The 12,147-nt window shown below is 41.7% G+C and overlaps 1 protein-coding gene across 2 annotated transcripts in view; it reads left to right on the top strand.

Moving 5' to 3' along the window:
• The window catches only part of camk1b (calcium/calmodulin-dependent protein kinase Ib), a 33,419-nt gene extending 26,795 nt beyond the window's left edge, over positions 1-6,624 (top strand). For both annotated transcript variants that reach the window (XM_028997872.1, XM_028997871.1), the window contains 8 exons: positions 263-401; positions 781-907; positions 2,508-2,583; positions 2,828-2,940; positions 3,298-3,376; positions 3,700-3,787; positions 4,762-4,903; positions 5,378-6,624. In XM_028997872.1, coding sequence (XP_028853705.1) covers positions 263-401; positions 781-907; positions 2,508-2,583; positions 2,828-2,940; positions 3,298-3,376; positions 3,700-3,787; positions 4,762-4,903; positions 5,378-5,475 — 862 coding nt within the window. In that variant the 3' untranslated portion in view covers positions 5,476-6,624. The remainder of the gene's footprint in view (positions 1-262; positions 402-780; positions 908-2,507; positions 2,584-2,827; positions 2,941-3,297; positions 3,377-3,699; positions 3,788-4,761; positions 4,904-5,377) is intronic.
• Positions 6,625-12,147: the final 5,523 nt, after the last annotated feature.

Raw genomic sequence — 12,147 nt, forward strand, 5'->3', positions numbered from 1 at the left:
ACTACGTATCGGGCTCTTGCCCACTTACTGTTACAAATCCTCCTTTATCATTTGCACCACTTCGAATAGTTTGTCTTCTTGTCTTGTCCTAGTTTTGCACCGTCATGTCTTGTCTCGTGTTGTAAATCGGTCCACCGTTTACTGCTCTGACAATAAAACTCTTGCGAATGTTAACCGGAAATGGGTCGTTGGCACCCCGTGATTGCTTATCAGTGGTCCAGAGGGGGCAGGTCCGGTCTGAGCGCATGTTGTTTGTTGGCAGGGTGTCTGGTGGTGAGCTCTTCGACCGAATTGTGGAAAAGGGATTTTACACGGAGAAGGACGCCAGCAAACTCATCCAGCAGATACTGGACGCCGTGAAGTACCTCCACGACATGGGCATCGTTCACCGGGACCTTAAGGTGAGTAGACAGAAACCTGACACCAGTCTGGCTGTCCTGCATAGTGACCAGGAATCTCCCTGCTTTTGGCTCATGCAGCAGGCTGCGCGACTAGGCCATGCAAATCTGGAGAGATGAAAAGAGGATTGTCTGCTCAATCGTACCTTACCCCAAGGTTTCAGTAGCCTGAGTGAGCCGGACTTGCAGCCTTTCTCCACTAATGAGCTCATTTGTTTACAGCCAGCGCAACCAAGTATGAACAAATTGATCCCCACTTTCGACTGGCTAATTAAGTCCTCTGTAGGGACCTCTGTGCAGAGGAGGAGAGAGGAAGCGATGTGTTGAGCAGCGGAGAGGAATGGCCCTCTATAAATTAACGTCCTCTGGTGTGTCCCTACAGCCGGAGAACCTGCTCTACTACAGCTTGGACGAGGACTCCAAGATCATGATCAGTGACTTTGGCCTGTCCAAGATCGAGGGCTCGGGCAGCGTGATGTCCACAGCGTGTGGCACACCAGGATACGTAGGTCAGTGCTGCAGAGAACAATTTCTTGGAATCAGTAACCGCCGTGTTATTAGCTAAATAATTATAACTGATTTCTGGATTATATCTCTATTAAAATGTCATGTTGTTTATCTCTGCCTGTTGCTTTACAACGTCATTCAGCAGCACCGCAAACAGTGCAATGAGGTGTAACGAGACGCCTAACCCTCAACCAATCAGAATGCCAGGTCATGACTAACTGTGGTTTACAGTTTGCATAGTGTCAGAAATAACCTCATTTACTTTGCATACTGGATAAAAAAAAGGCATCTTCTGCCCACCTGACAGCTGACCAACTAACGTTGCTTAGCGACAATATCAACAAATAGATGGAGCAGATGAAGCTGTTTTTAGTACAGAAGTCAAATATATGCAAAATGTGATTTGTTTTAACAACCATGCATATGCAACTGTGCTAGAAATAGCAGAAATGCCACATTTGGATTTGCATCTTGAGTGACTGAAAGTAAATCCATGAGTTGATGATATCTCAGACTGCATTGGAACCTTAGATCGGAACTAAATCTATTCAAGTTAAGTAAAATAATGCAGGTTTGTCTAATTTAAATGATTAATCTTAATTACCAGTAACACCAGAGGCATATTTAAACCAGGGCTCTCAAGTCTCATGCACTGAGCATTAGAAATGATTAACGTTTATCTGTTTCTCTTCATCTTGTTTCATGTGAATTCGTAGCGGCAAACAAGCAAACTTCAATACTTGAGAGCCCTGTTTAAGTTATGTTGTCTACCTTTACTCTTGATGTAATAGTAACATGGCAAAATCTGGGTTTCACGTGCCCGTCTAGGGGTTGGCAAACGTGACAACGAAGGAGAGGGATGTGTGAGCCGGGAATACACACGTACCAGGCCGAAGTGACAACTACAGCATTTATTTACAGCGAGAAGTGAACCACACCACTGTGTGTTGTACATAACAACACAACAACCAACAGGATCCCAACCACCACAAAAAAAGACAACTAACACAACACCGACCACACTAACACGCAACAAGCAAGGCTTTTCTCTAACTTTTCTCCAACACCCCGAAACTCTACTCTCCAAAACAATTGATACCCTGATATTAATTGATATTAAAAGTTAGCATTGATTTCGATATGGCAGAACTTACAAGTCAAGTAGCATTACAAATGCTTTGTTTGTAAAAGTTACGTTGAAGTATTTAATCTTTAGCCTGGCCAGCATAGGGACTATTCTAAAAGTTTTAAGTAGCCACATCCCAGCTGTCTGTTATCATTACGGTAGGGGTTAGCAGCTAGGCTAATAATAAAAAGATGCAGTAAACTTTATCAGTCTTAATAGACTGTTTGCAAAATGATATCTTTTTGAAATCTTTTTAATGTTAGTGGTTTAGCATTGGGCTCATCCCTGGCAGCGTAGTAGCGCTGATGCTGAATGGTGTGTTTTAACTGGTTTATGTAGCGGTAGGTTCATCCTGATAGACCACAAACAGCACAACTCAAGAGAAAACAGTCCTTTGTTTCTGGAGAACGTGCCAGCTGGAACGTCGAGAACTGTGCGTAATACGGACATGAAAACATGATGGTTTCCTTTGGCAGCTCCTGAGGTTCTGGCCCAGAAACCCTACAGCAAGGCGGTGGACTGCTGGTCTATCGGCGTCATCTCGTACATTCTGTGAGTTTCCTGAGCACTCCGGCCTTTAATGCTACAGTACTGTGGAACACAGAAAATGAACGTCTAGCTTGTGTGCATATTGAATTGGACTTGTTTTTGGACTTTATCGTTTGTCTGTTTCCATGTCTTTGGTCAACAATTGATCAATACTGGCCGAGAAGGGCTGGTGTTTTTAACAGCACAGAAGAGCAGCTACCTTCACGACGGAAGGTTGCCGACCATTTTCATGCTTTTATTTTAACAGTCTATGCGGATATCCACCGTTCTACGATGAGAACGATGCCAAGCTGTTTGAGCAGATCCTGAAGGCAGAGTACGAATTTGACTCTCCATACTGGGATGACATCTCTGATTCAGGTATGTTTCCTTTCCCAAAACTGCTGCTCCCGCATTGGGATATAAGAAGAAAGCCTTTATTCCGGGAATAAAGTTTTCTGCTTTCTTTTTTTTTTTTCCTCTCCAAAAAATAAAATGTCAGCAGTTTCCCGTTACTAGAGAAGGTTCCATAAGATTTGTGTTCCGTTGATGCTTTGCCCAGCTGTCACTGCGTCTATGAGCACTCTCGCTAGGATGCTCGGAAACAATTACACAGGGCTCAAGGGAGATTTGCAGACATATTTTTTAAAGCGTTCTTTTTCTCCTTTACGTGTTGTACCTGTTTTTTTTGTTTTTTTTTTGCACCACTTGAGAATGCTGTTCTCATTTTGTCTGCAGCCAAAGACTTCATAGTTCATTTGATGGAGAAGGACCCTAAAATCCGCTACACCTGTGAACAGGCCTTGCAGCACCCTTGGTACGACGCATGCACACATCAGCTTAATTCACTTAATTCACTAATATAAATCCATTCATAGGACTGTACTACCATATAAATATGTTCATACTTTGCTTTTATATCGTTTTTTTTTAATGGCATTTTTGGATATGACATAATGCCATTGCTTATTGCCATAGCAATTGAATAGAAACATATTTTACATATATCCTTTTCAGTGAAATCAGTGTCATATTACTTATTACGTAGTCCAAGCGTCATAAATAAAGTTATCAGTGCCATAATATTTTGACTTTAATCCTGTATGAGAGTGTATGAGAGTATGTTGATCTCTGTTGTAGGATCGCTGGAGACACGGCACTGGACAAGAACATCCATGAGTCTGTCAGTGCCCAAATCAAGAAGAACTTTGCCAAAAGCAAGTGGAAGGTATGAAAAGCTCTGTTTTATTATACAGGTGTATGTGTGTGTGTGTATTATAAAGAGCATTAACAACCTCCGATGTTTTCAGATTTACTTATACATTTCTAATGTCAAATCGTCCCCTTTTCATGCACAATCCCAGCCGTCAACTTTACATTTGACATCCCCATGTCTTTCGTACGTGCCCTCAAAAATATCTATCTCTATCTCTCTCTCTCTCTCTCTCTCTCTCTTTATATATATATATACACACACACACACACACACACACACACACACACACACACACACACACACACTCTATATACTCACATACACAGTCATATATGGTATGATATGCAGTGAAACGCTTTAGCAACTTCTACAGACTACAGTATTGCAAATATTGCAAGTATACAATGAACCAATATGCAAAAATTGCAAACATAACCAAATATTACACTTTTATGTCTTTAACATAAAAACAGAAAATATGTGTAACAGGTAGGTGTGCAAAAGTGAAAAGTAAAAAAAGTAAGAAGTTTGTGCAAGGAAGTAAGAAGTTTGTGCCTCTGGTTTTCGTTTCTTTTTATTTAGTCTGCTTTGGTGCTAAGTAATCCACACTGTCGAGGTCCCTGTGGCAGACAGAGAAAACAGGAGAAGTGTTTACCCCACCTTACCACATCAGTTTACCCTCCACGCTCCCTGCCCCATCCGCCGCCACTCCCTCCTCCCCTCACACATCACAACGGCGAATAAACCCGGTGACGCGACAGGGTTCAGCTGCATACGCTGCTGGGAGGGGTCGCTCACTCTTTTACATCTTTAGCTGTTTAGCAAGATGTCCGGCCACCTTCCGTCGTGGAGTGTGTCATTTGCAAAGAAAAGCGCACATAGAGTGACGGACAAAAGATGCGATTTGTTGACGTCTCAATGGCTTTTCTGTTAATGCCCTAATATAGATGTTACATATGTTGACGCCGCACCTTTGCTCCCTTCAGCAAGCGTTTAATGCCACGGCTGTGGTCCGGCACATGCGAAGACTACAGCTGGGCACCAGCCAGGAAGGTCCCAGCCAGCCCACCCTCACCAGTCCGTGCCACGGGCACCTGCTACTGCCGGAGGGCGAGGAGGAGGAGAGCAGTGAGTCTGCTTCACCAGTTCATCAGCTCTCTCTAGAACAGACTAGACCCTGGAACCTCAACTCTTTGAGACCAGTCGGTACAAGACCCAATTATACCCGAAAGGGATAAACACAAAATGTTGCACGACATAGACTTACACTAATCCAGCTAACGGCTGCAAAATCCCAGGGACAAGGGAATCTCAGGCCCAGCAGATCACTTAAGGCACACAACAGGAGGACAGTGACAGTGACAATGTTTTAAAAATGAAACCCTTCATTTTACAACAAAAGGGCAGTAATTATTATTTTAAATGAGATTATAAATTAAATGACATGAGGTTTACTTCAAATAAAGCAAATAAGATACATTTATCATTAACGTACCTTTTTAACATTATGCTAGTGTTGGTTCAAAGAATCCATTTTTATCTTATTATCATTATTTATGTAATGCATTTGAACAATTTACATGCCCCACATTGATTTTTCAGCCCCGGCTGATGAAGGCTGCCCTGAGACGGGTGACAGCACTGCCGACATCCTGAAGAACTGCACCTACCGCTGCCACCCCCCAACCAGCCGCATCTGAGCGCGGCCCGCCAACCAAAACCTCAGACTGACCCCGTTTTTTTCCACTGGAGCCCAGCACAGACCCCAGTCTGGCCAGGAATATGGAGTTATCCCGGCTCCTCGCCACCAGGGAGCGCTGCAGTGCAAAGGATCCACGGTGGGGAAAAGGGACACAATGCCACTGGAAGAGAGAGTGAAAGCTGACAGAAGGGAGCTGACAGAGGAGAGGACCGGAGATGCGAACCTTCCTCAGGTGCATTGTGGGTAATATTGCGAGAGCTTGGACTGTGTTTGTACTCATCCATTTATCATCTATGTCTTTATGTTTCTGTATGCAGTAACGGTGATTGAAGCTGTGTTCTTCCCTGTGACGAATGCGTAAAATGTTCCGATAAAAAATTTTTTGCGCATTTTAACTGTATGAAGGGTCCAGTGCAGGAATGACTGTAAATGCATGTAACCTGTATGATTATATTATCACTTCTGTCTTTCCTGTAGACCATTTGCCAACCCTATAGCACTGAGAATAATTTTATACTGGAGAGATTCTACGTTCCTTTTAAACCGCGGTGCGATGCGACCAGTGTACAGGCATTAAACACTTTTTCTGTCCTTCGTTAAATTGTGTAAAGTCAGACAACTTCCTTGTTCTCTCTGGGTATTTTTCTGCAGGTTTCTTATCGCATAGTGCTGCATCATGATAGGTCAGTCTGTGCGTCAAATGTGTAATACCTCTGGTTTTTTTTCAGGCTTTACAGTGCCTTCGGGATCACAGTATCAAGGGTTCGCCTCGCATTTCTATGTGTCCAAAACTGCTTTTTATTTTTATCATTAATGTTTGAGAGTATGTCTCATCATGTGTGCTTGTTTTTTGTAAGTCACTCTGCCATTTGAAAAAAAAACCTGGAAATATGCTACAGCTCCGTCCCCACGAAAAAAGGCCTAATGTCCATTACACACACAAGAGCCACAGTGGTAAAGGGATTTTACCAAAAATCTGTTCAGTTAATAAAAAATAAATCGTAGGTGAGGGAATTGAATTGAATTTTTTCCTTTTTTGTTCTTCCATGCCCAGATGAAAATTTATTTTTCTTGCATTCATTATCTCATTAGCATTTGCAACATTGTAAGGAAATAACTGAAATTAAAGAATGTAACGTGTTGCATACATCTGTGTCATTTAATTATTTAATCTGTTATGCATTTTTGTCAATTTTGTGTCCATGGTTCCACGTTTTTGTGATGTGATTGTTTCAGCGCATGCTCATTAGACCTTCTATAATGCTGTACTGACATCACACACAGACACAGAGCTACGTTTTTTTTCCACAACACTGCTCTCACTTGCTTTTGTGACCAAATGCATTTAATGGAAACAGATTCTCATGGAATGTCTCCCAGGCTCTTTCCTCAACCACTCTGACCTCCCAACGAAAGGAGCAGATTCGAGGGTCACAGTCTGGACTCTGTATTCTGTGCTAGACTGGGTCCACAAAATATATATGATTCTTATGTTCTAGGAATGTATAGAAAAACTGAATTATGGAAGCTTTTATTTTTGCAGAAGCGATTTGTAAGAGCATCCCTTTATGCTGTATATATCGCTGTGGCTGCTCAAGTGTCTGTGCGTGTGTGTGTGTAAGTTTGTGTGTGTGTGTGTGTGTGTGTGTGTGTGTGTGTGTGTGTGTACATGTATGTAAATTGTGGCTGGTATAGTTACCATTCTCACTAATGGAATGTTGATTTCAGAGCTCCAGGCCTCTGCCAACACATTTCATATTTTATTGATATCCCTGCTGAACCAATCAGGCAGCTTGCTGCACATTGGACTAGTTAATGATTTTAAAAAAAAAAAGCCTGAACCCAAAGCTTGTGACTTGACCCAGATTTCTATTGCAGACCCTGTTCATCAGCGACAGGCCTTTTTATGTGTGTTGTATCTGATTGTGGAGTGTGCTGTGAAGCTTTAGGTGTTGGTGCACATGAAAAAATGGCCGTTCACGTGTTTAGCCTCTGAATGATATATTCTTGAGGTCGGAGGTCACCAGTTCCTTAAAGATGGCATTCTAGATTCTTGGCTGACCTAAGAAGACAAGTTAGTTTGGCAACACATGAAAACCAAGACTAGGGTGAACCAGTTACTGTCTCTGTTGGTAGTAATACATTAGGTAGCAGTTTGGTTTTGAATTTGTGGTTTTGTTACAGTAAGCGCCGTACGCTCACATCGCTGGAAAACAATTCGGCTCAATTCTGTATTTTTGTCTGCATGGTGTGGCTTATACTGTGTATTTGCAAACTTATTTAATCTCTTATTGATGGGTACATGGTCAAGTGAGGAGTCTATACACCAGAATTTCTCTTTTTAAGTTCATTTGTCTGTTCTAGAATTCTATTCTACACCCTAAATTTTTACAAATGTAGCGAGAGGGAAGTACATAGCAAGTCTAGCAGAAACAACATTATAATTTTTTTGACTCAATAAAGATTTCTTTATAGTCTTGTGAAAATATACAAGAAAAGTTCCTTACATTTGCACGCACAGTTTAGCTGTTATTGAAGGCAGTGATCCAATAAGAAAATGTTATATATTTTTAGAAAAATATGATCACTTTTAAATGTATTTTAAAGCAAAAGTTAAATAAATGCGTGAATTTCATTAAGAGTTTATCCAAGTTTGAGTTCAAAAGTACAAAAGTGAGTTCTGGTGAAAGTACAAAAGTATCCAGAAAATATTTAAATGGAAAATGTGCTGAACTCCTCTGATTACATCGAATTCTTCTGCTTCTTCTCTTGTACCCTGCTGGCAACTGTCCCATATCCAGCTGATATACAGCTGGTAAAATAAACATTCAGCGTTCAACGCTGGAATTATTATTCTCTTGGCGGCAATGCAGACGATTGATTTAATGAAGGGAGCAGCTCAGGTCAGTAGGAATAACAGATTGATTGATAGTTAGATGTATTTTTATTATTGCTTATGTACACAGTCACTAGGACGTGAGAGTGTTCCATCCCGCCCCATGCCTCAGTGATGTTCGCACATGTAAGGAGCAGGAATTCTGGGAATGATGGAGCTATTCTTTATGCAAGCTGAATAAGAAGGGCTTTTAAAAGTCATGGGTAGTCTGTTTGATCCAGCGGTTAAACTAAAACTAAGAATTGGCTGGCTTGACTCTTTTCTTTCCTCCCATTGGTTTGAACGTTCTGCTCTTTTATTTATGCTTCTGTTCCTCGCTCCTGTTTTGGTTTCAGCTGTACTGAGATCTGCTCAGAATGTTTATATTTGCATATATCTGAATACATATTTATATGTGAAATAACGGTATAACGGTATTTTTTGTAAAAGCAGTTATGAGCTACTATGTACTGATGCAATGCATCATGGTCCTTGAATATTAAATATGGAGTACTGCTCAATATTAAAGCCAATGATTTGTACCTAACTGAGGATTTGTTAATGGACAGTACATTAAACTCTTGTTGTCTATGCACTGTGTGTGTGTCTGTGTTTTTCTTTTCCTTGTCACCAATTTTGTAAGTTAACACAATCTTTTTCAACCCTGGGGCTGGGGTACTGGGGTACCCGGGGCGACAGTTAAAGATATGGCCTCAAAATGGAACTTTACTTTTTCCAACTATTATTACATTTGTGCACAAACTGCTACCATCTCCCGGAGCAGCCTAATCCCAGTTTGCTCATCCCAGTCCATTTTCCCCTCTTTATAGGGTATTCTTTGAATACTGTTGGGTGTTCTTGTTCTTGAAAACAAGATGGATATGATGATATGAGTATAATGAGGAAGTAGGATGCATGAGCAACACCAGTCGTGACCCTTTCCTTTTTAAACATGCCCTATTTTCATTTATAATATCTTAGAACAGAACGTCCTTTACATAATTAGGATCTAATTGTTATTTATCTAATAATATTTGTATTAAATGAATAGTTGTCACTAGATATCAATTCCAATTAGAACCATAAACTGGATAATTTTATTTTATTTTTTATTGCAGTGTGGGAAAGAAGTAATGCTAGAGAATGCTCTTTATGATCTGGGTTTGTAATCAGTGCCACAGACCACCTAGTAAACTTCTCTAATGGTATCTTTTCATTAAAGAAGCCACAGAGAAAATTGAGACTTTTTCTCCTCTGTGATTATAAAATGTAGGGAGCACCGCAGTTTAAGGAACCTTCCTCTTCTCCTCTCTCCCGGCTAAAGTGGGGCAATTTACAACATCGCAGTAGCCACAGGGCCACAACTATGCCCTCATCCCACCGCAGGTGAGCTCAGCACAAAACCGGCCAAACACTGACGACTGCTGAATGATGAAAAAATATACTTCTTTTTTTCCTTTCATCCGCTCTGCTCTTACATCACTCTATCCTCTTGAGAAACCACAGGAGATTCTTCACTAGCAACCCCGTCCTCCCAGAAAATCTCACCACTAATCCCCCGCAAGATGAATGTGTCTGGTACAAGAGCGGAGATCCGGCTCCATGGCCTATGATGGAACATTGGTTGTGTACATTATTTTTTTGTTTTATTTAAACCAAATATTACCTGATAAATTACAGTAATTAGTAACATTGAACATGCAGTAAATCACTTGAGCTATTTTCTAGAGAATATTGTATGGGAAAATATGAATGAAATGAGTCCATATTACACTAGGTGTCAATATTTAATCTTTGATCTATATCTTTTGTACTTAAGAATGGACAGTAAATGTTTTTTTAAAAACTTACAATTAACTAGAGTAACTGCAGACCACCAGGACACGGGTGAAAATGAGGGTTTGTGCGACTAGTGGGTAAAAGCAAGGAACACTGTAAACTTATTGATTATATCAGATCACAGAGGAATTGAGACACTGATTATATCTGAATGCTAACACAATAAATTGGCCATGCCATTTACAGAATGTCCAATCCCATCTGATCTTGGAAGCTTAGCAGGGTTGGGCCTGGTTAGTACTTGGATGGGAGACTGGCAAGGTGCCACTGAGGTGACACTGAGCAAGGCGCCGTCCTTACACACACTGCTCCCCAGGCGCCTGTCATGGCTGCCCACTGCTCACCAAGGGTGATGGTTAAATGCAGAAGACACATTTCGTTGCGTCGCCATGTGACGTGCCGCAGTGTTTCACAATGACAATCAATTTTTACAACCACCAAGGTGCCACTGAGTGCCGCCCGCACACATTGTTCCCCTCAGGCGATGAGTTAAAAGCGAAGACCACATTTCACTGTGTGCACTGGGTGCTCTGCTATGGTGTGTCACATGTGTGACAACTTAATCACTTTCACTTTGTCAATGCGTCTAAATAACAGCCCCTAGTGGCCGAGGCCTGCCTAGACCAGCATGCTACATAGGGACACAGTTTTCTCTCAATTTTCGAGAAAATCAAGAAACGTCTGCTTGGAACGTACAACACAGTAGCACCAGCTTGTTTGTTGAGACCTTGGTGAACTTCTGTACAACATTATTTTGGTGGTATTTGCCCAAGAGTGTTTTGCTCAGTACCTTTCAGTGATAAATGGTGAGAAAATGCTGCAGGCGTGCCTGTTTCTAGGAGGCAGTAAAATTCAGGCTAATAAAAGCATCACTCGGCCCCTTGAATCTGTTCCTGGTCCATCTCACTCCTTTGAAGTATTACAGGAACAGGGTGATTATCAAGAGGCTTTTCTCACCTGCCTATCTGGAGTCTCATGGGTCTCCGGTTTATTTGCTTCCCAAAAGATGGAAACATTCCCACGCATTTGTGTGTGTGTGTGTGTGAGTGTGTGTTGTTCCCCCGATAGAATGCTGCTTTTGCACATCTCTTTTACCTGAAGGTGTGACCCACTGACCTCCTCTGTCATTAATCTGTTAATCTGTCATAGTCTGAGCTGCATCTGTTGAACAGGCTAAGTGCTCCCTGCGAGAATGGTGGATAAAAGTCTGTAAATCTAAAAAAAAAGAATAAAATGTACACCTGATGTCATTAAACTGATGGGTGGGTTTTCTCCAAGAGCTGCATGTCCACATCTGCATCTTATTTGGGTAGATTTAACACAGTAAAGTTTCCATCTTTTTGCTTTTTTTTATGTATGAAAAGCTGCAGGTTTACTGTTCCCCAGTGTTAGTGTGAAGAACGTTGCACACGTCTGTGGGGAGATAAGCGTACCAACCTGGCAACACACTCGCTCCTTCATCCCAGCAGCCTTCACACTTGTCATCACCAGCACATCGTCTGCATGTCTGTCTGCACGTGCGTGTGTTTGTGTGTGCTCCGGGCGGCGGGTCCGTCAGGGGTGTGACGTGTGTGGGCTGCGGTGATGGGGGTTGTGTTGGGCCCGAAGCCTGGATCCTGCTGTATAGAGTCAACAACGAGGACATCTGTGGAAAGGTCAGTCATCAGTCCAGGTGATTTGTCAACTGTCGTCAACCAAGCATCCTGGAGCAGAAGAAGGGCCTCTTCAGCCACACCTGGGTTTCCCACGAGGTCAGGGAAGAGCATACTCATCGTTTTGGTATAACTCTGCATAGTAACTTCCTCTCATACATTTGGATGAAAGGGTGAAATTATTTAAATGTTTAGATTTTATTATCAAAAGTTACCCACCTTGCTAAAACGTGCAATAGCTAATATATTTACTTATATTATATTTTTCAAAAGTCTAGTAATCAATGACATTCTCCAATCAAAG

The sequence above is a fragment of the Denticeps clupeoides genome, chromosome 12, assembly GCF_900700375.1.
Source record: "Denticeps clupeoides chromosome 12, fDenClu1.1, whole genome shotgun sequence".
NCBI classification, from domain to species: domain Eukaryota; kingdom Metazoa; phylum Chordata; class Actinopteri; order Clupeiformes; family Denticipitidae; genus Denticeps; species Denticeps clupeoides.